At 31.8% G+C, this 26942-nt stretch overlaps 2 protein-coding genes across 2 annotated transcripts; both read right to left on the bottom strand.

The window, feature by feature from the left end:
- Positions 1-486: 486 nt before the first annotated feature.
- On the bottom strand, positions 487-6079 carry LOC134705746 (uncharacterized). Its single transcript, XM_063564465.1, has 4 exons — positions 5621-6079; positions 2936-3115; positions 1931-2208; positions 487-1213 (listed from the first exon to the last, which is right to left on the bottom strand). Exons 1-4 carry the CDS (start codon positions 6077-6079, stop codon positions 487-489), a joined length of 1644 nt encoding a protein of 547 aa, XP_063420535.1.
- Positions 6080-13074: 6995 nt separating this feature from the next.
- LOC134705747 (uncharacterized) lies at positions 13075-21084 on the bottom strand. Its single transcript, XM_063564466.1, has 4 exons — positions 20959-21084; positions 19668-20232; positions 15590-15870; positions 13075-14253 (listed from the first exon to the last, which is right to left on the bottom strand). The coding sequence occupies exons 1-4, from the start codon at positions 21063-21065 to the stop codon at positions 13665-13667; spliced, it is 1542 nt and encodes a 513-aa protein (XP_063420536.1). The 5' UTR covers positions 21066-21084; the 3' UTR covers positions 13075-13664.
- Between the last annotated feature and the right edge of the window lie 5858 nt (positions 21085-26942).

Below are 26942 nucleotides of genomic sequence, written 5' to 3' on the forward strand. Positions count from 1 at the left end.
TAGATATTTTTGTTTTGCTCTAAAATAAATCGGTTGCTTTCTTCAAGGTGTAATTGAGGACATTGTGCAGTTCTACCGTCAGCGAGAGAGTGTGTCTGCTGTTGTGAAGTTTCGAAAATTGATGATGCGAAAATGAGCACCCTGACACAGCTTGTATAACAGGACATCCGGGATTTCATCCATTGTGCCTTGATACACATGCATTTAAAGTTGCCTATTACCAGTATAGGCAGCAATATGGAGAGCATCCTTATCATGGAAATGAGAAAAAAATTCAGTCGTGAATTTCAACATCAATACTTATATCGGTTTATTTTAAAATCTATTTTATAAAAAAAATATATGTTTTTTTAAATCTTGAGTCAATGCTCTGTGTTGAAGGCTGTGAAGCAAATACAATCTATAAATGCTTAATTTACGTTACACTTTATAATTAAAACATTGGTTGTGTTACGCGTTTAATATTACAACCCAAGATAACATTCATTATTGCTCGTATCTTTCTAGTGTGGAATTTGATAACAAAAGACCTCCGACAATTGAGTGTTTACTGTCTGTCTTGGAATGGGCTGACTTACAATTAGATAAACAGTGTGCTACTGGATCGACCTGATCTACACAAGCTTCAATACATTTCAAATCACTGCTATTGGTAATTTTAACAGTATCTATTTTGAGGTCTGGTTTAGATGAGTTTTCTTCAGTGTCCGATCGATTTTTAAGAAGGGGCAAACTATCTAGATTGAATTCAACTTTTGTTATTTCTGTGTAGGTTTTGGTATATGTGTCTGTTGAAAAGCTTAATATTGCATTTGGTGATCCTCCCATTATTCTATTTATTTGAACCTGGAAAGTTAAAGCATTGTCGCTAGAGACTGACAAGAAAAGCATCCACAAATGAGCACCATTTCCTGGTTTTAATCCAATGCATCCTGCCGGACGTATCTTGAATCGTTGGTATTGTGTTAAACATAAATTCCCTGATTTATGAACAAGAAAGTGTCCTTCTTGCTGTTCCTTAAATATCAGCGCTTTGGTATGTTCTACGCGACAACAATAAACCCGTATACGTAATGTTGACGAAGTTCTCTTCAGACAATGAACTAAAATGTTACATAATATTCTACTGCCATAAAACAAATTCAATTCATTTGTCAACTCTATCTTAGTGATTCTGTCTTCTTTAATCATAAGTACTGCTGCAAAAGATACTCTGTAAAATATGTCATATAGAAGATCAGTTGTAATGGTCAAAACACAAAACATAGAATAAAAGATGAAAATCAAGCATACACTTTTGTAATCGCATTCACCCTGTTTAATGCGAAGTCTACTGACTTTCATTTTAAATTGGTGTGAATTAATGTTTTCTGTCGGAATTTGGATCACACCCTTCTTTATTTGTATGCATTAATAACGTAAGTACATTTTCTAAATAGGTTTATTGAATCAATTATGTTTATTTTGTTTAATGAATCTATTGCAAATCGTTAAAAAAACAACAACTTCCAAACCAATAAAATTGAAAATGGAATGTGGAAGGTGCCAAAAGGACAACAACCCGACCAAAGCAGACGCAAACCGAAGTAGACACCCAGAAATATTACTTTTTTTTTTTTTTTTTTTTTTTATCAAATATGATATATGGTATTTGTTTACATTTTCATACTATGGTTAATAAAAACGGTTGTCTCATTGGAAATCATACCATGTGTTTGAAACAGAAACAGAAAAATCTTACTTTACTGAAACTATAAGCTTGAACAGTTACTGTTTGTTGTGATAAAATAGAAAAAAAAACAAAGGATATAGGGTATCTATTTATATATGACACAGAAACAGTACATGCACAAAAAGAAACACACAAATGCGAAGGAAAAACGCTATTATCAATTTTGATGAAGGTATTAGGAATTTCGTAAATAAATACCCGTCAAATCCATGTAGAGAACCACTGTAAATAGCATCTGTACTTTTCTTCATTGACTCAACAATAGAAGCTGATCCATTCTTGTAACCAACTAATAGAATTTTGATATGTGACTTATTCTGAGTCGTTAGAGAATCGTTTGTAAGGGATATCACTACTTTTATTGGTTTTAAGAATTTTGCCTTATCATACTCAAAGTCAACTTTGTTGCTCACATGTTTGACATATCTTGTAGATGTGTGAACATTTCTGGAAAACTCAACGTCTGGGGTGTGTACCTAAAACAATTTTAAATACAAAATGCAATGCTATATGCCAAATTTCTGTATAAAATAAATGTGTGTAAAATATGAACATTAATCTGTTGGTGACCTTCTGCTGTTGTTTTTTTATTTGTTCGGGTTGTTGTCTCTTTGACACATTCCCCATTTCCATTCTCAATTTTATTAAGAAAAAAAATATTATATAAAGAAAGACAACAGTAGTATACCGCTGTTCAAAAGTCATAAATCGATTGAAGAGAGAAAAAAAACTGGGTTTCAAACTGAAACCGAGGGAATAACATCTAATATTGAGAGGAAAATTTTTAAACAGTGACACATCAGAACACTGAGTGCAACTTAAAAGCAACAACAATGCAACATACATAGTCACGAACTATTAGATGAAATTGCCATATTCCTGACTTGGTACAGGACATTTTCAGAAAAAAATGTCGTCATTCTTATATTGTGATTTTCTTTGTGTTTTTTTTTTATCATTCAAATATTCTTCAATTGTTCCTTGTAATTCTTCCAAAATCAAAATTCAGATGATTTTTAGTCATTACGTCGGGATTACATGTGTCATTTTCTACATTATGTTATATATTCCATGCAATGATCATATGTGTATCGGTTAAAATTTAATTAATTTCGAAAACAACGCATCTGATGGTAAGGTTTTAACTTAAAACTTTTAAGGCAAAAAGTAAACCACTAATGTCGTTATACATTCTATACTAACCTTATACTTGAAGTTTGCATTTGATTTGACGCAATCTTTTTCAAATTTTAGCATACATGCGCAGCTATCACCAATGTCTATCTCAGTTCCCATTGGATTAATAATTACATTCATTCGCTTTGACTGAATTACGATGCCAAAACTATGAAGTTGACAGCAGTAAAATACAGCGAAACTATCCTAAATATAAATATATGTTATATGAGTAAGGGAGAGAGCATCATAGGTATAATACCAGCCAATGGTTGTCTTGAACAGCAAGTTACATGTTCATTTTAAAATTATATTTTTGAAATGGAAATAATCCTTAGATGAAAATAAGATGTTATATGATAGTCATGAGACAGCTCACCATCCTAGTCACAATGAGTAAAAAGTAAACAATTATAGGTCAATGTACGGCCTTCAACATGAAGTCTTATTGGTTCACACCGAACAGCAAACTTTAAAAAGCTGCAAAATGACTGGTATAAAATAATTCAAAAAGGAAAACTAACGGTTTAATCTACATGTATTAAAAAAAACACTTTGATACTCGATTTTATTTTATAACTTGGATACTGGAAGAACTACATGTATATTATTTTCTATTTGATTAAAATCAAATTTAAAAATCAAAAACTATCACAGCAACATAACACAAACAAAAGCATACACACAATATTTCAAAAGTCGAAATATAGCAGAGATAAAGATAAAAAGCAAAACTGTAGATTAATTTAAAAATACTTCATGAAAAAAAAATCACAATTTTCTTGGCACTCAAAACTTAATCTAAACTATCTAAGCCATTTAAACTTTGTTGCTTTACAAAATTGTTTAAGGCAAATAACCAAAAAAATATTGAATTGATTACTGAAGACATTTAAAAAAAATGATGAGAATGTTGCGATCATTGCATTTTCTTCTTTTTTTGAACTTCAATCAAATTAATTTGTTTTGATTCATGACAATGCTTTATCATTCAATATCACTTTCTTCAATTACCCTCTTAGTTAGTATCATACTTGTATAGATGTCAATGCTACATGTTCACTAGTCCAAATAATTATGACGTCTTGAAAGGCTATTATAATAGACCACTTTCGAGTTCATCCGTCACCGGCAAAAACTCGTCAATTATACACGCCTTTATGACGTCATTTACCAGATAGAGGGGCTCGCCTGTATCCCTGCACTATTTACGTTCATCAAGCGTCTTAGTGATCGTCTTTGTGCAGGATAAACTAGAAATAATGGTTGCTCTGTAGGTACTTACTGACATTTCCCTAATGACAGCAGTGTTGATTGTCAATTTTGAGAATTCAATTTGCCGAATAATTCGTACAATATAGAATTATAGTTTTCCAACCACTCGCTCAACATTGGAAGGAAGTGACGACGCCCCTAAACGCACAAATGACGATGATCAAGGCGCGTATAATTGACGAGTTTTTTCCGGTGACGGATGAACTCGAAAGTGGTCTATTGTTTTCTTTGACGCCTTACTTCGACGTCATAACGCCAAACTCATATGTTCAGTTGGACTTTCAGAGGGAATTTACTGCTTTATTAAAACGTTTAGCTGATTTCTCCTGAAGATGCTTCATTTTAGGTGTATAAAATATATTTGAACCAAACTCGGTCCATTTTGACGAACCTGATTTTCCGGATAATGTAAAACAATGGTTCCGGAAATTCGGGTTTTACCGAGTTTGGTGTAAAAATTATTTTATAATCTCCTAAAAAGAAATCAGACAAACGTTTTAAAAAATGCAGTCGACATGTTCCCGCCTCGGATGGAATTATTAATTATATTATTATTTCTGTAGTGATTAATTGGAAATATTTTGCAAAAACAAACACATAAAAGGTAAGAATTTTATATATGCATTTTGTTTTAGCCTTCAATGAAAATTTCATAGCTAAATTGGGTCTCAAAGTTTAGAGCAAAATATGCTCTCAAAGTCCAACCGAAAATGGCGGCTTCGGCATTATGACGTCGAAGTAAGGCGTCAAAGAAAAAAATTATAATAGCCTTTCAAGACGTCATAATTATTTGGACTACACGTTCACATTTTCATAGCTTAATTTTCAAGTGATAAATAGTAGAAATAATAGGAATCGTACCGCTCTGGCTGGCCTTCGTTAAACATGAAACCTTCTGGCATTCATTAATTCATTCAGGAACCTTCTGACAGGCCTTAGTTTAACCAGAACCAATTTGGCACGCATTATTGAAACCATAACCCTTCTGGCATGCATTAGTTCCGCCCATAATTTTTCTGACTCGTCTTACTTCTGCACCGAGTTTTAATATGATACATATTATTTGCCTTACTGTATTTTTTGTTGTAAAACTGAATGCTTGATTACTGTTTAAATACGTCAAGTGTTGTGGTTTGAGACTGTTTTTATGTATTCTGTTCGTCTTACACATATGACCATGTTATAATTAATGGATTAGGAATACTACCTTATGTATGTACCCTGTAAATCTTGTCACACAATCATGCATGTTTCGTTTTAAGTTATTCATCTGACATAATCTCCATTTCAATTGAATCGACAGCTTCAAGAACAACTAATTACGATAAATATCAAAATATAAACAGGAGGGCTTGTGGGTATAACTCAATAAGACATGAACCCATAAATTCAAAACCAAAATATACTATTTTAAGTAAAGATTGTATCAAAATTTACCGTAACAGTGGCTTGAAGCATTTTCCACACAAATCCGTCATTTATCCAAGCAAAAACCTCGTTAAATTGACTCCTAGTCTTTTCAACGAAAGAATCTATAATTTTGACACTAAAACACACTTTGTCATTAAACTGCGAGGATAAATTGAATTTATCTAATTGTTCCTTCTGAATTTTATCACACGGGTTTCCTGTTTCTCCATCCTGTCGTAGAACAACTTTGAATATATCAGACACAAATGTTGACTCTAAAGGGAGGTTTAAGAATTTGAGTGAATTATTTTTCTCATCCGCTGTCCATTTGGTGATTATAAATTCATTTAAAATACTATGTAAACTGCTTGGACCTGTAACACTGACATAATTTTCTATGTTGATAGTACATGTTGTAGTTCCAGGTTCTATATCATCTTCAAAGTCAGACGAATAGCAGTCATCACTTGAGTTTCTATCATCCATTCCAATTTTTCTTATCTTTTATCAAATAAAAAAGATGTAGTAAGATTGACAATGATAAACTTTTTATACTTGTAAGATCAAAATACACATATATGAACATATATTCTAGATCACCGTATGGTCTTCGCTAATTAGAAAACTCGTACCGTAATATAAGCTATTATTATGGAAAAAAAGCCCCTGCCAGAATGATAGAATAAGGTAAAAAAATCAATTGTTTAAAAAACAATTGAAGGTCTTTTCATACCCAAATGCACATATTTTGAAACGAAATTATCAAAAGTTTGTTGAAAAAGTCATGTTTGGTGTCAGACGGTAGCTTACATACAGCTTATTCCAAAAATATATGATTTATATACACTTTTGCTTTAAAAAAAAAGTCATGGGTATTCCTAAATATAAAAGATTCTTCGTCACATGCACTTCTGATAATGTGAAAATACCACCTTATGATATACAGATGTTTTATCAGAGACAAGTACCTCTGGTTTTAGAAACATTATGCAATTATTTTTGTAAATGTTAAATTAATCGTTGTGGTGTGTTGAATATTACTTCATTCAAAGGGCAATTATACAGTCATGAGTTGACGGTAGATGTGTTTGCCCCACCATATTTCCCCCTAGTTTTGTATTGAGCAATGGCCATGTCTGTTTTCCTATTTTGCTTGCCTGCATAACATCTGATCCCTCTTTCAATTACTTTACCAATAGCAAGTGTTTTAACACAACATTGCAACCAGACTATGTTTGGTTTTCTTTCCATTACTTTCCTATACGTTAAAATAAAAAATACTCTTCAGAGATACCAAGTTTATAATTGTGTTTGCTAGATAAAAATAAAAAGTTTGCAGCCACTATTACTCGTAATGCAATTCACAGAGACTGATGGTTATGTTCGTATTATTGTACAACAATCAAAATTAATCCTCTGTTATTCGGAGGTGATAATATTAGATTTATCGCCGAGTTTGTATTTACATGACCATTACGACGTTACCACCTAAACTTTTTTGTAAATAACTCATCCCTCAGAACAACGATTAGGGTACTGATTTTGTTTATTGGATACTTGCAGTGTTGTCTTTCTCATTTTGCATCAATGTTGATATATACCTGATATACGTTTACATATATCTATTGATTTGATAAAATGCAATAATGTTTATATTATTGTACCTAGTTGTAAAACAAAATATAAAACTTACCGACGTGATTTAAAAAGTGTAAGGTTTGAATATTTTTTTACTTTACAAATCAAAGACTTTCACTATTCTATTTAAATGTAATTTGATAATCCACTAACAATATAAAACGTATTGTTGTTTGAAACAATACAAAAATATACAATATCATAACTGTTTACCAATAATATCATGTTTCGTAAACATGAAGGGTATTGTCTTAATCCTTATGAACCATAACTATGTGCCTCCCTCGAGATTTGAAGTTAAAGTGTACCTATCCACATGCATTTATTCATGCTGAAGTTTGCAAGCCAAACTTTCCCTGTTATTCATCAAAACACATTCAAACTTATTATTATGTATTTGTTTGATGAAAAAAATACTACACATCTTAATGATAATTATTAACACAGTGATATGTGCCGTTTATGTAATCTACTTATAAACTGTTGAAACAATTGTTGATTTTGAAGACAACGTCGACGCTGGAAACAACCTGCTAAAGTATTGTCAGAAGATAGGAAAAAACAAAAAGTACCAAATAAGAATATAAATTTTAATAAAGGAAGTTGCCTAGTCAGTTTTAGTACACTGAATATTTTACATACTTAATACGATTGGAACATTTCCGTCGTCGTCGTCATATTCATATATTCACAAAAATAATGATTATCATAAGAAAGACAATCCATGAAATATCGTTGCAATTAAAAGATTTATGTTTCGTAGTCAGGCGTTGCTGGAATTTTTACTACCAAACCATACGGTTTTGTAAATGTTGTCATACTTTTTTCAATGAACTAAGGATGATTTTTTATTCCAGGTTTGAGTCCTAAACAACCAGTTGGTCAAATTCGAATTCGTTGATACGGAGGTCGTAAAATATCCAAAGATTTAAAAACTAGTTTGTGATCCTTATGTTTAGCAATTATTTCTTATAAATTTCGCTGCAAACAACATTCAGCTCTAAAATATGGAGTTATAATGACTTTCGAGGTAAAGAATAATAACGATTTCCGTAAAATAAATCCAGTATATTTTTAACTATTTTGCAAGATTTTCATTTTCCTTCTTCACACGCTTAATTGCGACTAAAGCTGCCCTGGAAAAGACCAATAATGATTTATTATATACCTTCACATGTTTTTAGATAAAAATTTCAATATAAGCAAAGTTAAACGAGTTGTAGGGTATAAGTCTATGACCCTGCAGTAGAGTATACATCAATAAGACAACTGTAGAGGATATGTCAATAAGACAGCAGTATAATGTACATTAAAGAGACAGCTGCAGTATACATTTAGGACAACAGTCGTGTATACATCTTTAAGCTAACATTAACGTATATACGAGTGAGACAGCAAAGGAGTATACGTAAATAAGACAGCAAAAGAGTATACGTAAATAAGACAGCAGTATGGTATACGCCAATAAAAAAGCAATACAGTAGACACCAATGTGCCAGCAGTAGGATATAATCAAACGTCAATGAGACAGCAGTAAAGTATACGTCAATAAGACAGCAATATAGTATACGTCAATGAGACAACAGTATATTATACGTCAATGAGACATCAGTAGATGATACGTCAATGAGACAACAGTAGAGAATACGTCAATGAGACAACAGTAAAGGATACGTCAATGAGACAACAGTAGAGAATACGTAAATGAGACAGCAGTAGAGTATACGCCAATGAAACATCAGTAGTATACGCATCCAGCACTTTATAATAATACAAAGAAACAGCAAAAAGGGGGAATACTCAAGCCTCTCGCACAATGTCTAGTTGTAATTGCCTTATAAAAAATAAGCGTAAGTTATTATTTTTTCTATACATCAGGAAAAAGTATTTCAACACCAAATATAAAATGAAATTAAAAACTGAAATTTCAATTTTTTTATTTTCATTTTTATTTATCTGATAGAGTACATCTTTCCTACTTTGACCTTAAACTAATGTCTTTTTGCCCATGCATTTCCCCATGAGCTGTCCATGCGTAGCCGTCACGTTAAACATTTAAAAGTCAAGTGTAAGGTACGGGTCAAAATGTATGATGTATGTTAGCTTGTTTGAAGAAATGGGTCCTCCTCAACTTTCTACTGATGCTATATGGCTAATTATTGACATGCGAGAAGCTGGAATGTCATTAAGGCAGATTGCCCAACGCATGGGGCACCACTATTCAACCATCAGCAGAACTGTAAGTAATCAAAACACCAATTCTGTGAAGTACCTTCCAAGATCTGGAAGACCTTCAGTAACTTACGATCGTAAAACAGAGCTCTTAGCCGAGTTATTCGAAGGAACCCCTTCATGAACAGTACAGTATTGAAAAGACAGTGGTTTTCATATCATGTACTATGCTGAAGAACTTTAGGAAATCGACTCAAAAGGGCAGAATATCGTTCCCAAAGGCCCGAGAAAATGCCATTGTTAATGCCTAGACACAGAGATGAACGATTACGCTAAAATTTGGTATCTTTGAGCAGATTTTTGTCGCATGTCAAAGATGGCCGAGTTTGTGTTTGGCGGAAGCCAAACACCGCATATACCAAATGGATCAGTGTTGAGACAGTCGTTGTCGGTGGTGTCTCCGTTATGTTGTGGGATTGCGTGCCTTTTGACTCCAAGTTGGACCTTAAAACTGGTCGTGGTAACCTTAATGGGGAAAGATACCAGTAGGAAATCCTTGAGGCAAGGCCTTTTTGCGTGGATGATAATGCACGACCGAATAGATCGCGAGCTGTAACAGCTTATCTTCACGACGAGTCAGTGGAGCATTGCACTGGCCAGCATGTAGCCCTTATTTACACCCGATAGAGCATATTTGGGACATCATCGGTCGTAAAGTACAAAAATGACACCTCCTGTGCAAAATCTTGCAGATTTCGACAATGCACTGCACCATGAATGGCAACATTTAACACAGCAACAAATACGACGGTTATGTGGTAAGAAAAGGCGGTTGAAAGCAGTGCACCGTATGAACGGAAGTTAAACAAAATATAAAAAATTCCCGGTTAAATTGTCAAAATGGACCAAAATTGTGGTGTTTGACATCAACTCGAAGTTGTCCGATGGAGTTGGAATCGCGTAACCCAACAGTTGTAAACAGTGCATTTGTGCTAAAAATTATGTCTTTTAATGAATAAATTTGTATAATTAAATTTGAATTTTTAGTAATTAACATGTCTATCAGCTTCCAAAGACCCAATTCATCCCCAAAACTATGAACATTTAACCATATTTAAGAAAAAAAATGGTACACGTAAGGTTTGAAATTTATCTAATTGAAAAAATAAGGTGTTACATTTTTTTTATTACCCCCCGCATGTTATTTGGATATTGGATAATAATAAAGTCCTTATAATACAATTCAGTAATTGTATAAACAATTGTGAGCTTTCTACATGATACAATGAAACTACAAATAATATTTTAATAACACAATTTATATATACCTCTGTATAAAAATTGTGGAATAATTTTCGTAAGCAATTTAAAAAATCTTTAAGATTCAAAAAAGTTATATACACTTAATAATTTTAAAGACCGTTGTTCTTTAATGTCGAAATATGTTTGTACTACGCCTAGGCAGAAAACTTTAATATATGAATAAAATATATATATATAATTTGATGGATTGATAATATATCTTTAAATTTAACCTACTGAAATTACAAGGTCGGAAAATGGAAAATTAAACAAAAGTCAACTTAATATTAAGCTAATATAGGAAAGTAGTGGCTTTTTTTTTTAAAGATTACACCAATCCATGTTCATGCACTTGTTGAAAAAAGATTCAAATAAAAGTTTCTTAAATGAGCATGAGGTTAGCTTTTGTATTGCCGGTGATATCTTCGTTTAGAACATTTTTTTAATTGTGTGTATTTTTAGGTAACATCTCGGTTTTTATTATCAGCAGGTTAATTGATATCAAAGAGGGAACATCAAAGTTGATATTTTGGCACATTATGTCTGAGTCTTTTTCCTTTAATGTGTAATGGAATGTGTGTTTCCTTGGTTTATATGTCATTGTGAGCTTCTTTGTTACATATTTGTTTTTTTTTGTAATTAAGATTATTATAACACAATGTTGAATTGTGTAATTTTGACATTTTACCTATAATGTCTGTTTTGTTCACGCATCGTTGTCGATATATTGACATTTAATGCGATTGTCATACAAAGGAGAGGTTTAGCTAGCTATAACACCAGGTTCAATCCAGATTTTCTTAATAAGAAAATAGATGTACCTAGTTAGAAATATGGCAGTTGTCATCCATTCATTTGATGTATTTGAGCTATTGATTTTGCCATTTGATTAGGGACTTTACGTTTTGAACTTTCATCCGAGTTCATTACTTTTGTGATTTTACTTTGTTCCTATAAAAAGGAATAGGAAATTAAACATTAGGGCTATGCTAGCTATTAACGAAGTACTTAGTCTGTCTATGCATCACAAAGGCACGTAAATGCAGATGTGTAAATGCAACCCCATATTTTTTTTAAAAGCTGCCAACCAACGCAGAAAAGGTAAAATAACAAGAAAAACGAACTCTAAGGAACATTATAATCGAAAAATCCCTCTTCAAATGGCAAAATCAAAAACTCCAACACATCCAACGATTGGAAAACAGCTGTCATATTTACATGTTTTGTTTTGTTTTGTGTAACATGCACATTATTGGATATTAAGCACAACCAGGTATTGACTGATTCCCTTTAATAAGTAATTCACTTTATAAAACCGTAACATAATCTTCTCATTTCTTGGGTCGAGTTTACAGGATTCTTTAATGGATAAACACCTACATAGTATCGTAGCTATATATTTTTTGGTTAACAAATGGGTACTTAGTTACAATGTACGGGAAAATTCCATGCTGTGCTCATTTAAATAGGTCTTTTTTTTTTTTATTGTGTATCAATTTTAATGTATTTTAAGTTAAATGATTATTTCTATATCTCATATTAACCGTTTGGTTGATTGGATGAATGATTGATTGACAATTGTTTTTGTTTAACGCCACTTGACATTAAATAGCTATATCTTTGCAGGCCTTTTATTGTTGAGAATGATCATGCAAAAGGACCAGTCCTCAATAAGATTATCTGAACAAATGCCACTAGTGGATCATGATCGTTTTACATTTACGTAGTACTTGAGATTCCCGCCAGTTGTTTTTGTGGTCCTTGTTGCGCGGTTATTAATTTTCTATCGGTTTTATCATGGCGTTTTATTTTTTCTGCGACTTTTGAGTTATACCCCCTAACATCCCCTTTTTTATGCCTGGTGTCTTCTTAGCTTATTTATAAAATGTTATAACAGTTTGTACAGTTTTATTTAATAATATTGCATTCCATAAAGATATGAACCTAATAGTTTCACCGTAGTCTAATTCACTGAAGTACATGTAGAAGTTCACATTTCCCACAAGTGTTAAGTATGGTTGCTAAATACGCTAATTTGACGTGCTGCTCTCGCTTTGTAAACAACACCGTGATAAAATTCTCGATAAATCTATACTTAGCGCAGACTCAGAGATATACAAAATGATGGCTGCTACAATGTGCCTCCCACATTGCCCATTATATTTTTTTAAAATTTGCAATTGAAAAAAGACAACATAACTTTTATTCCTATTGGATACATAATAATAAGAAGTAATGCACAAGAGCTCAACAAAAGAAATAAACAAAATACAAATAAAATTCCGCGAAAGTCTATTAATATATTTGACTTCATACAAATGAAATCACAAGAGTTGAAAGTTTTCTGTAACGTGCATGAACCATCGAAATTTGTATAATATTGTATTCAAATTGATTTTTGTGGTAGAATTTGTTTTGTTTTCCATTCTATTACATGTTTCGCATATTTACTGATTTCAGCAAGTCAACACTGCGGCTTCTCAATTACGAAATGTCAACTTTGGATTTTACGGTAGCTTTCTAAAAAAAACATGTAAATTAAAAATGATGAATGATGGGTTTGAGAATTAAAATAATTAAACTTATTTGTTTCAAGACCATGTTGTGCGGAACTTATTAGTAAACTTGTGCTGTTTTTAAAGTTAGTCAAACAGTATATGGAAACATACAAGTCAACTTCTCAAAGGAAAATTCTGGTTGATAAACTACTGAATGGCGATTACTTAGATATATGAGTAATATATTCATGTAACTTTCAATAAAAATGTACAGATAGTCAACAGGCCCAAATACACCATGAATACATGGTCAATGAGTCTATCTCGTTATCGTTTTAAAGCAACCATCATCCAATAAAATTTGTATAAGTTAGTAGATTTATGTTTGTCTACACTAGAAGTAAGAGTGTTTACATTGTTTCCTGATAATACACAGACGTTTGATTTCCTCGAAAGAAGAATTAAACATTGTTTTTTGAACCACTGGTATTTGTGGAAGAGCGGGGTTGTGGTCTAAAGATATCACTTAGTGTCGAGTTTGCTCGACTCAAAGTTGGTCTTTGATTCACACTTGACAGAAAATCTAAACTGAAGTCAGCTTTTGTAATTTCTCCTCTTCTTTGGTTGTCAGCTGAAAATTCTATAATAGCATTCGTTGATCTGCCCATTCCTCTATTTAACTCAACAGGAAACAACGTGTTATTCTCTTTTGTAATATACATGAAGAACAGAAATGGATGATTTTTTATTTCAGGTTTCAGTCCTAAACAACCAGTTGGCCGAATTCGAATCCGTTGATGGGGAGGTAGTAAAATATCCAAAGATTTGAAAACTAGTTTGTGTTCCTTATTTTTAGCAATAATGTCAGCTACATTTCCCTGCATACAACATTCAGCTTTAAAATATAAAGTTGTATTATCTTTCGAGATATAGAACAATAAAACTTTGCACACCTTTCTATTTCCGTAAAATAAATTCAGTTCGTTTTTTAACATTTCTGCAAACTTATCATTTTCCTTCTGTCCACGTTTAATTGCAACTAAAGCTCCCCTGCAAAAGACCAATACTACGTAATTATTTACATTTTAGAACTAAATGAACTATAGTAATATTTTTGTCTGTCTACGAAAGAAATAACAACAAACATTTGTTTTCCACTGTATAATTTGCGTTAGGGTTATCTAAAAGTGTGCACCATAATTGTTTTAGGTTTTTATGAATAGGCAGTAAGTCCATATTCTTTTTTATAAATGCAATACTGAGGAGTAAAGCATGAAAGAAAAACGTTGATGACGTCACGGTCACATGACACAATTATGTCTATGAGCTGATAGACAGAAAGTTACAACCCTTCAGAAGACATCTAAATAAGAATTATTTATGAATAATACATTTGAATTTATATAAGATAGGTTTTCTCGCTTTTATGCATAACTAGGTTGATCCATAAGCGTTTTATACGTAGAGAAAAAAAATACACGGATTTATAAATATGAAAGTGGCCCTTGTATCGTCCACGTCGTGTATCAATATATTGTTTTGAATAACTTTAGCTTTTATTTAACATTACACAAAGAAAGTATGTGATATAAAATATAAAAGATAAAACACACCAAACATTAAATTAAGTGAAAGCAAATAATTTTCCTAGAAGTTCAGTATTTTTTGCAATTTTACTTTTTACAAAAAAACGATAGTTTTGTAAACCTTTTTTTTACGACAGTTGTATCGTTAAGTAAGTTTTGTAAATACGGGTCTGCATAAGAATAGTGGTAAAAAAATCACTAACAAAAAACCTGCTCAAGTTTTTGTTATAGTTCAAGTTAAAAATGTAAAATTGTGCACGAATTGTTTTCTGTGGATAATTCGGTATTTAAGATATAATATTTAAATCATAAATCTAAATCAAACTGACAACACCATGGCTTAAAATGAAAAAGACATTAAGATATACACATAGGTTGCTTTCGGCTGTCTTCTAAACTTTTGTCAGGTTGTTGTCTCTTTGACACACTCCCCATTTTTAATTGTCAATTGTATTTACATGGAACTATTATTAATACATACTATCATTGTATAATTACTACTGTCATTCTATGTTCAGTCTTCAATATTTGGAGACCAGATGTATAATAGTGACAAGACGGTACTTGGTCAACGGCTAGTGTTCAGTTCGTGAAAATTATTTTAAAGTGAGGGAAACTAAATAGATTATATTATTTTTTTAATCTGTTAATCTTTTTCACGTTTAATTATTACTATGTATGTATACATACATAACGCTTGATATGTCATTTCTTACCTACTTTCAGTTTAACATTTCATGGATATGAGTATTTATGATGTTACTTTAAAATGCATCGAATCATATAATGAATATAATTACCCATCATAACCTTCCAATGATCCTGTAAATCTTCCAGCTGTCACCTTTTCTGTTATTGTATCTAGAATAGAAGGTTTATCGTCTTGGTAGCCGACAACCTTAATATCGAACTCCTCAAAATCAGATCCGCTTTCTTCATTACAATTGAGTGTTCCAAATAAATGTATGGGCTTTTTGAATTGTGATTTTTCATAATTTAATCTGATTTTGTCGCTGACAGATGCCACCAATGTTTTGGAATTTAAAGATTGCTTTGCATATTCCTGGTCAGGTCTTTGTATCTGTTAAACACATCAAATATTTAAAAGATGCATCTGGTTACTACCTGCTGCAATGACACCATTGCATTCAATTTTAATAAGTAAACAATATAACTATCTTAAATTCTTACTTTTTTAATTCAAAAATGTCTCCTAGATTTCTTCTTATGCACAAAAAAATGTGTTTTTTCATGAACAATCTCAGCAAATTTTGGTAATTTCGAATGTCTCATACCTTGAAAAATAGCTAGGTGATCCATACTTTTTATCATTTGTTTTTAAAATAGCATAGTAAAATCGGCTTTTTTCCAAATATCAAGAAAATTGTGTCATTTGTTCATTCTATACCCCTGAACTACCTCAATCACGTTTATCAACCTATAATTGTGCATTGCTACTTACGAGTGCTGAACTTTTTGGCTGCGATGAATACACAGGTTGCTTTTGGCTGTCTTCTGCTCTTTTGTCGGGTTGTTGTCTCTTTGACACACTCCTCAATTTTTAATTGTCAATTGTATTTACATGTAACTATTATTAATACATAATATCATTGTATAATTACTACTGTCATTCTATTGTGTTCAGTCTTCGACATTTGGAGAATAGATTTATAATAGTGACAAGACGGTACTTGGTCAACGGCTAGTGTGTACAGTTTGTGAACATTATTTTAAAGTGAGGGAAACTAAATAGATTATATTTTTCAATCGTTTAATCTTTTTCACGTTTAATTATTACAATGTATGTATACATACATGTACGTGAAATTAAAAAAATATAAGAAAAATTGAACGGTTTTTTTTATCTTTTTTTCCTTTTATTTTTTTGTGTCGTCTGGAAATTTACATACGCATTTTATTTATGGTTGTATGCTTTTTTTTAGATACACAACACTTTTAAAAGCGTCATCAATATCTTCATTCTAGGAACCGATTGATTAAAATATTAATCTTTAATAGCAATGTTTATTGTATATATTGATATACTATACCGAATATTTAACAGTTTGTTCTTTATCCACACTTCCTTTATCAAACTGTAAAACCAGCCCACCATCTTTACTGGTAGATATAGTTGTCCCAAGAGGATGTACAATATTTGTCATCACCGTTGGGCCACACATTATCCCAAAACTAGTCATTCGATCGCAGGAAAATTCGACATATCCATTCTGAAGCAAAATTTGATTGTTCTCAATATAGAAATTGTATTGTGTTTTCAATTTTTCATCAACTGCTTTGTCATGATCGAGCTAGTTATATGCATTGTATCTTGATATCTACAGAAGAATATAATTCTGCAATGACGGTATGCTTCAAATCATTACAAAATTGCTGTACTGCAACATGCAAACACCTGAATTGAGAATGAAAAAAAACCGGACCAATTGTCTAAAAGAGTAATTTTGGTAATTGCCATCTTTTGCTCCGATTATAAAGTTCAATGTTACAAGATAGCAAAATATGTTTTAAGTTGATTTAAATACAAGTAAGAAAGTTGTCTGTCAAAGTTTTATTCTAAAGTGTGGATTTTTACATCCCAAATGTGTTAAAATAAGGTTTTTTGGCGGAATATGATAAAATTAGCCGCATTTCAGCCAAATTTTGGATCAGAAAAACATAGAGCACAGACATTGACAAATTAAACATTAAAGTAAGAATGACAAATGTCATGACAAACATTACTTTTAAAGATTTTTGTTTTGGACGTATGCGTTTCCTGTCCAATAATCAAACGTTACTTTACCATTTTCATTGATTTTTCGTGGAAACCAAAATGAGTTATATTTGTGACGTCATGAATAAAACACAGGAACGTATTTTTTTAACAAAAATACTTATTTCCTGTCTAGTCACAGATTCATTATAATGTTGGTAACTTAATCCTAATTTGAAATTAAGCTAAAAAAGGGAGGCCATGTTAGGGAACCATTGAATCTGCTCTTTTGCGTTTACATTAAAATCATTTTGGATTAAATTCATCTTCATTCGTTTTAAAGTTCAAAGCACTTTGTGCTTATATTCATATGTTTAGCAAACTTTTTTCTTTATACACATATTTTGTTAACCAACGTATTAAAAAAGAAAAAAAAAAGTATGAACAAAGAAAATTAGAACCAAATGTTCTCCAAAAGGTTTTTCACTTCCCATGATTACAATTAAGGTTGAAATGAAGTTTTATAAAAAATTCTTAATTAAATACAAAAGAGTAATTTTCGTGGAAGAAATGAGGTGTCAGATGATAACTTATTTTAACCTAAATACTTGTTTAGCAACCTATATAATTTTATCAGATTTTTCATTTAAAGGGGCACTAGCTGTCAAATTCATGTTCACCGATTGCACTCAAATTATCTTTTGATTTATAACAATGTAAAACATTATTGTAAACTATTGAAAGTCTGAGATCAACAGTTTACATGTCGTGAGCTAGATAAAATGTAGCTTCGTTTCGTTTGTATTTAAGTCTAGACTTTATTTAATTAACTACCTAGTTGACACCCGAACACATCCGATGATCATGCTAGCGATATCAACATACATATAGATATAAATAGATTAAGGAACTCGTGCAGTTAGATTTTTCATTGTCTGTTTAATGTATATTGTAGATTAAAAAAAATACGTTTATCGTCGTTTTTACTTGTATAATAATGTTTTTGTATGAATCGAATCAATCAATCAAATGATTTACCATTGTTTGACATTCAATGTTGACATTCTTTTCCTTTAAATCAATATCTTTACACGGACAATGCATGCGATATCCATCTCTTGTGGAGCGTTCATATGATAAGGATTCAATTAGGTCGAATTGTTCACTTGCAAGTGAATAATTCGTCCTCAAACGTTTTAGCTGATTATACCGCATGCAACGAGGATGCTGAGGGTAGAACCTTTTTGGTCCGTCAGTCAGTCCATCTGTCAGGCCGTCATGCCTCAGCTCTGTTCTTGGAATATGCCAGTTCTTGTCCATTCGTTTTTGATACGTTTTTTTATTTGATTTTGCCATGTGATTATGGACTTTCTGATTTGATTTTCCTCTAAGTTCAGTATTTTTGTGATTTTACTTTTTTGTAATCGCTAACCCTCTTAAAGCACAGGATATTATGATTGTTTATTTCTAAGAGTTACACTTCTTTGAACTTTTTTGCTTCAATATACTTCTGCAACAACTTGTCATCGCAACTCCTCTGAAACCACACGACATATTTCCATAAAAGTTTGTAAATGATAAAGACGTACTATGTTGATGTACATATCAACATGAAATTGTGATTCATGGTTTTTTTCTAGGAGTTACTCCCCTTTCAACTTATTTACCTCAATATACTGCTGAAACAGTTTGTCATCAAAACTCCTCTGAAACCTCGCAACAGAATTTCATGAACACTTTTAGATTATGAGGACAAACTATGTTAATGTGCAAATCGACAAGAAATTATGATGCAATTGTTTTTTCTTACAGATTTCTCTAGTGACAATATGGGAACGTGGGGTATGTGAGCTCGTTTTACTAATGAGTTTTTTTTTCACAATTTGACTTTCATTAATGAATGAACAAAACAAGTCATACTTTGATTTTTTTGGGTATCTCGTAGCTAGTGCCCCTTAAAAACTAAGAGTATGCAACATATTTGAATTATTATCAAAATTAACTTACACCTAAACATGTTAACGTCAATGGCCACTGCGATCACAGACATTTTGTAATTCAGCTCTGAATGCATTTATATAATACTTATTTTTATTATTTTTTATTTGATCATTATAACACTCTTTACAACATAAGTTCATTGGTAACTTTAAAACTATTACCCTCAAAGATGCTGGTATGGCCATCCAGTTATCTGTACCCCTTTCCACCCATGCCCAGTAAGTATTTATATCTTTATCCTTGATGGGAAACTTGCTTTCATCCACTGGGACCTGGAAGGAAACTTTTCCATGATGTTTATGAACTAAAGAAAATGAACACTGCTTTTTCTTCATATATTTCTTTTCGTCAGCATTGGTGATATTTTGCACAGCTTTTTTTGTTGAAGTTGTAGAAAATTTATAAATATTTGACGCAAACTTATCATTTCTTTTATTACTTGGTGGTTTTAAGTTTTTATTTCGGTCTGCTGTGCTCCAAACGGTTGTTTTATAGTAATCTAAAGCCTCCTTTAGTTTTTCTGTTGTTTTAACTCTTATTCCATTTCCAACATTGATATATTGAAATTGTTTGTCGTCAGTTTCATCCTCAGAATTATTACAATAGTCGTTTAATCCATCATTAGAATCTAATTCAAATTCCTCCCCAGAGTATGTTTCATCAGGACTGAAGTAATCGTCTACCTCGTCGTTCACAAGTACACCGTCTTCTTCTTCTAGTGTTGCTCTGAAAAGTATAATCTAATTGCAAAATATTTTTTACCTGATGATTATCGTTTATTGAAATAAAGACTAATCTTTTATTCACCAAAATGTAACAGCTGCTTTAGAAACAAAATGTGTTCTGATTGCAAATGAGACAACTCCCCATCAGAAATATCAAAAGAACAAAAGAAATTAATCATTCTTCTATCAGTGTATCATCACACTGATGTTTCCAAAATATATTGGCACGACTTGGTTAACTATGCAGATTAAATGAACTAGGGAAAACTAAAGTTGAAAAATACTTTAAAAACATTACATCGGCAAATGAGAATTACCGTACAGTTTGTACGTAGTAATACAAAAAGTCACATGGGAGTGTCTCTAGTGATGCAATGGTCTGTTTACCTTACATAACATATTACAGTTTTGGTGGCGTCGTCCCATTTTGTGAACCTACAGTGTTACATCACCGAATGCATTTTTATACCACGCTTAATTCGCTTGCAATTTCACTTAGGCGGCTCTGGGGGAAAATAAACTTTATATACTCCTGAAGTACATGTGGTCCCCCAGTTTATATAACTAGGTTCGTGTTCTTTAATCTTTGATATCAAATTAGTGTTCTATGCATTGTCCGGTTCGACGATATTCTTTTCTACATACAAATTAAATCATATAATTACAATTTAAAAAGGAATTACCTAAATAATAGTAGTAGACATTTTAAACCATAAAGGTAACTTACTGATTCATGTACGGATGATGTGCTTGTACTTGACTAAGCCTTCCATCAAAATTAGTTCTTGGTGTTCTGACCATTTCTCCAGGGTTATTGGCGGAACTCGCAGCCATAAGACTTCAATGAGTAATGTTTGACTAAACTATCTAATATGACTAAAATTAATGTATATGATTGTAGAAGTGTGTATAGATTAAAATTAGTGAACCGGAATCGGTGTTAAATGTTCGAACAAACTATGATATACTAAATTTTATAGTTTATTTGATGCATGCTATTAAGTATTCAATATATCACATTTTATATAAAATTGTATGTGAATACACATTGAAAAGATATAATCAGATCATTTCATATAATTATTCATCATCGTTTGATATTAATCACAGGCGTTTTAACTTTAAAAAAAATAATCAAAAAGGTCATCTTTTCCTGATAGGGTATTAAACGTATTTGCTATGCGTAATGATTCCTTACGTTTATTAAATCATTACACGATAATGAACCTCATTGGCTAATACCTTTGGCGGAAGTACATGTGAAACATCCTCATTCTATCAATATCTAAGCTGTGGGGTTGTCGTGCTCCAAGTGTTGTCGACAAAGTAATTATATTCTATAACTCATACTAACATTTGCCTTGGTGGCAATTTTAAATGAACAAAACTAGCCTTGGTGGCTTTAAATGGTGTTCATTTATATTTGCCTTCGTGGCGAAATATTTTGGGATTCAGACCTTAAGGTTCATCATAACCTTTTGGCTAATATGGCCGTATTTACACCCCAATTTTTACTCTGAGTACAGCCTTACCTATGCACCTGCAACAGTTTTAAGGGATGGCAGGAACTGGATATATAAATTTTAAATGCATTTTATGTTTTAGAAAATTATAAACTTTATTATATTTTGCTTTCCAGTTTTTTTCGTTCCTGTAGAAGGTGTTAAAATAAAAAAAGTTGGAATAGAGGTTTGAGAATCTCCCCTTATATAAAACATGTTGTGAGTAGTATTGATTCAAATGGACAATAGATGGACAATTGACATCTGCATACAACAGGTGATTTAAACTGTGTAAATGAGTGGACTGTATCAAATGAAACTCGGGTGTTCGTTTATTTTGCTATCTTCTGCAGACTAGAAAAAACTGGACATCAAAATTTAGGTAAGTTTTTAATTTTCTGAATCGTATACTTTATATAACTTTTGTTTATCTAGTTCCTGCCATGCCTTAAAACTTTCCTAGATGTACCAGTTTCTCTGTACTCATAGAAAATTTTGAGGGTTAAACACGGCCATATTTTTAAATCCCTTATGATGAACCTTAATTGGTTATTATAAACCCAGGTGGTTAGATATTTCAATTGTTATGCCGTTCGTTGGTTAAACGCCGGGCAAAGTGCTATGCCGTTAAAATATTTCAGGTATTTTAGGTATAAGAAGGGCTCTGTCAATTTTGGAGACATGTATTTGAAAGTAGAGTAATAATTTGTTTTTAGCCAATATTAGCCAATATATCAATGCTCTTCAACTTTGTATTTGTTTGGCTTTTTAACTATTTTGATCTGAGCGTCACTGATGAGTCTTATGTAGACGAAACGCGCGTCTGGCGTATACAATTATAATCCTGGTACTTTTGATAACTATTATAAGGTATATAGGTCCTTTTGTAATTGTGAGTGTTATTGATTTTTTATTTATCATTATTATAATGTACATACGTATAACAAATGTTCGTCTAAGACTTTGTTAGAAAAGAATAGTTAAATTGAGAAAGTCAAAGCATTTGGTCTACAAGTACATGTCACTTGATATAAGTTGTGTTTACTTGTTATTAAGTTTGTTCACTTGATATTAGTTTCAGTTATTCGATTATAAGGTTTCTGTTGAAAACTGCATGCAGCGGTCTGTTTGATTGTAAAAAGAATCTAATAGATTGTTTTTGTTTTCAGATGGCGTAACTAACAGTGTTGTCAAGCTGATGAATAAAAGAGAAACAAGATGACATTGCACGATAGTTCATGTCAATGAGTTCGGTCAACCTTCAAGAACAGGATTTGTCTGACCAGAATCTGGTGAGTACTAGTTTAAGTAATGTTTTGATTTAAGAAAATATATTAATAATAATAATAAAAAAAATGGTGTAAATATGGATATAACACTAAATTATGTGTGTCTGTATTGGAGAGAAAGGCAGAAAATGCAAGTACGACACGGTATAATAAATAAAGAAAGAAAATATCTTGTATTCGGTTGTCTCCTATAAAGTTTTCTATGCTCATAAAAGAGGGACGAAAGATACCAAAGGGACAGTCAAACTCATAAATCTAAACCAAACTGACAACACCATGGCTTAAAATGAAGACAAACAGAAAAACATTACTTGACATGAACTAGATGGAAGATGATATCAATCAATGAGGATATGGGTTTAGCGTCATCATATCAAAGCGCGTTTAGTAGAGTAAATTTTGTCTTGATTTGTTTCTTTTGGGCATAATTGTGTTAGATGTAAATTATTTTAATGACAAACAAAGACACAATACTAACATTCTGGTGTTTTCGAACTTTGTAAATAAAACTGATGTCTTATAAAGATTTGCAAATTTTAGCCCACCGACTGTTTGAATGCATAGCACAGACTCTAATTAAGGTGACCTATTTTCTCACGATTAATATCATACTAAGAAGCATATCCGACTATAAATGTCAAAAAGAATATTGCATGGGCTCTTTATGATTCGTGAACAGAACTTCTTTGGTTTTATTTACTAGACTTTATAAATAACCATCAAAATGACTTCCGAGGACTGATGATTGTCTGATATCAATATAAATTAGTAAGCAACACGTGCAATCGTATGATTACAATTGTCTAAGTCTGTTTTATTTCCTGTCACATATTTTTGTTAGCTGAATGGGTGAGAGAAATGAGTTTTCTTGGTAGCATACTCTTTTTATTTTATTTTTATTATTAACCTACTTTATCTTTAATAACCGAATGCTCTTATCACCTGCGTAATCATCCAGCTAAAAAACCAAAATATTTCAGAACATTACGATTAACACGTTACACTATAAATATATCTATGAATATTCTTTAATTGTCATTTTTTACAAATCCAACGAGGTATCAATTTCGCAAGTTGATATCCGATTACTGGTTATCAAGATGTTGAATCTTTGACTTGCAGGCCGATGGCGTTGTTTCTGTTCTTATTTACACAGCATTGACTCAAACATATTGCTTTGAATAGCGAAAAAACTTTTAAAATGTCTAAAAAGGAAGTAATGTTTTTATTTATAAATTTGTCAAAATCGCACCTTCATATAAAGAAGCTTTCAAAGTATAAAAATAAATTTGGCATGAAATTTTGAAAATGACGTCCTTTGTATTGGAATAATTGACAACAGAACGAAACCATACCATACCCTAAGTATCCTGCAAACAACACAATACTTGTTTCTTGAAAAACCTTGAATAAGAAGAATGCCTGTAACTCATTTATTTCGGTACATTGATGTATTTGTGTCTTGCTTCCGTTGTTGTTTACAAATCTTTAATATTTTGAGAGTGGTTTGTAGCCAGCTTGTTTTCGTTGTTTTCTATATACCCTTCTTGCTGCTTAAGTTTTCTGCACGCCTTTACATGTTTTCAATGATTTAAATATATATGACAATTATCAAGTCTTGAAGGAAGGTTGGCTATACTCTTGATTCAGGTTTATTTTTTAACTTCTTATTATCATCCAAATCGTTGATGATGATCTAAATATTACTCAAAACAAAATATAAATTTAAATGATCATCCTGTCTCGACACATCTTCTGGGTTCCAGTGTCCCTTGTTCTTCCATCGTAAACAGCCAGTAGTATTTTGTCGTTTCGCCTAGACCGTGAGACAATATTCTTGTCCTGTTTTACCCTACAAGTCTATCAGGTTATCAATGATCGTTGTATATCTTATTCCTTAAAATTACAAAAATACCGAACTACAAGGAAAAATCAAATCGCAAAGTCCTTCGTTCAATAGTAAAATTAAAAGCACATATAACGCATACAAATGTAGTTAAAAACTGTAAAATTCCTGACTTGGTACAGTCATTTTCTTATGCAGAAAAAAGTGAATTGAAATGGTCTTATAGCTAGATAAACCTCTGAATTGAAAGACAGTCGCACATAATTCTAATATATATTGACAACAATTTTTTTCGAACATCTCGTGTGCTATGGGAGCTGCTAAGGCCAAATGTCATTGAATAATCTAGCAAGTAAAATATACATATTTTCTTTTGATTCTAATGCAAAGGGACAATGGATCTGTGTTTTGATAAGGTTGTTTTACTACTAAAAATAATAAAGTAATTTAAACCATTGGAAATTGTCTTTCGAAAGAAAAACGAAGGTTTCGCTTGCTCTCTAAACTTTATGTCGGCCAAAGATACGGGCAACAGTAGTAATCCGGTGTTCAAAATTCACACATCGATGTAGAAAAAACAAATCCGGGCTACAATCCAAACTTTTTTGAAACACATCAACTATAACAGGAAAACAAAGAAACAATAAGATGACTTAAGTGCAACAAAAAATGAATGCCAGCACACATAGGAACGAATTATGTGATTATAACTATAGCATTCCTGACTGGTTACAAGACATTTCATGGTCAGCGAAACCTCCCGCTTTATGCCAATTTAAAAATAAATATCGCTAAAACACTACAGGACAGACATACAGCACAAACATAACACAGAAACAAATAATATAATAGTCGACCCAACATGCAAGCCGCAGACAACAACGAACATATTTCATCAACAATAAACACCACAGGATTTTAAAATCCATGACGCGTTAACGCAACTAACATGCAATCTCGAATTTATACAATTATTTGACAATGATGGTAGGTAAAGGCAATTTTATAATTATTTAAAATACAAACAATAAGACATAACAGATGTTTCAATTGAAACCATGACAGAATCATCAAAAATAAATTCCTGAAAGTCGGATGTACACAATATCAAGACACGCCTCCCAGCAATGCAAATTCACATTCAGAAGAACATTTCGTCTCAAATTAATAAAAATTTCCCCATATGACCAATTTCATATATCGAAAGAAAAAAAAAAAAATCCAGGAATTTGAAATAAATATCACTAATCTGGGGTTTTCCCAAACGTAAGTTATTCGGCACTTGTGGCCATTTATTAACTGGTAGTTTTATTTTCAACATATCTAAAATATGCAAAGTTCAATTTTATTTTTAGTTATACTATATATCTTTAGAAAATCTTTGATTACATTTCAAATGAAAATTGTATAATTAGTCTTTATTTAATTTTTACTGCTGGTTCTTTTGGTTAATTAGCATGTTTGAACCGGACAAATTTTTACATTTTTACCGTCCCACTTAATTAGGTGAACACTATTATTTTATCGAATATAAATAACATGCATTTAGAAGTTTATCGAACTTTTATATCTGGACGTCACTGGTAAGTTTTGTGTGGACGAGACGCGTTTTTGGCATATCGAATTTAAAAACCTGATGCCTTTTGTTATCTATTAATCGAGTATTTCTTTGTCTAATACGTTCTCCCATTTATTTGTATTGTAGTCCTGTAATATTATGTTGTCATTTCAATGTTATATTTAACATTGTCATTAAAGTGCGAGGTTTGGCATGCCACTAAACCAGGTTTATTTTTTAAAATGTACTGTACCAAGTCAGAAAAAATGGCCATTGTTATATCAAAGTTAGTGTCTGTGTATGTAACATTTTAACGTTGTGTTTCCGTTGTGTTGTTTGTTTTCTATTATATTTGAGTGTGAATTCACATTAATATAAGACGTGTCACGGTACTTTTCTATTACACATTTGAATTTTTCGAAAAACTAAGGATTTTCTTACCCCAGGAGTAGATTACCTTAGCCGTATTTGGCACAACTTTTTGGAATTTTGGGTCCTCAATGCTCTTCAACTTTG

The sequence above is a fragment of the Mytilus trossulus genome, chromosome 2 (assembly GCF_036588685.1).
Source record: "Mytilus trossulus isolate FHL-02 chromosome 2, PNRI_Mtr1.1.1.hap1, whole genome shotgun sequence".
Taxonomy (NCBI): domain Eukaryota; kingdom Metazoa; phylum Mollusca; class Bivalvia; order Mytilida; family Mytilidae; genus Mytilus; species Mytilus trossulus.

What these genes read in the sequence shown, in the direction of transcription:
- LOC134705746 (XM_063564465.1), bottom strand. Translation starts at nt 6,079, where the DNA reads ATGGATGATAGAAACTCAAGTGATGACTGCTATTCGTCTGACTTTGAA. An exon ending in TGCTTCAAGCCACTGTTACG is followed by an intron (nt 3,116 to 5,620) that starts GTAAATTTTGAT and finishes ATTTATATTTAG; the next exon opens with GATAGTTTCGCTGTATTTTA. An exon ending in ATGCAAACTTCAAGTATAAG is followed by an intron (nt 2,209 to 2,935) that starts GTTAGTATAGAA and finishes AAATTGTTTTAG; the next exon opens with GTACACACCCCAGACGTTGA.
- LOC134705747 (XM_063564466.1), bottom strand. Translation starts at nt 21,065, where the DNA reads ATGGCTGCGAGTTCCGCCAATAACCCTGGAGAAATGGTCAGAACACCA. An exon ending in CATCATCCGTACATGAATCA is followed by an intron (nt 20,233 to 20,958) that starts GTAAGTTACCTT and finishes TATACTTTTCAG; the next exon opens with AGCAACACTAGAAGAAGAAG. An exon ending in CCATACCAGCATCTTTGAGG is followed by an intron (nt 15,871 to 19,667) that starts GTAATAGTTTTA and finishes TGTGTTTAACAG; the next exon opens with ATACAAAGACCTGACCAGGA.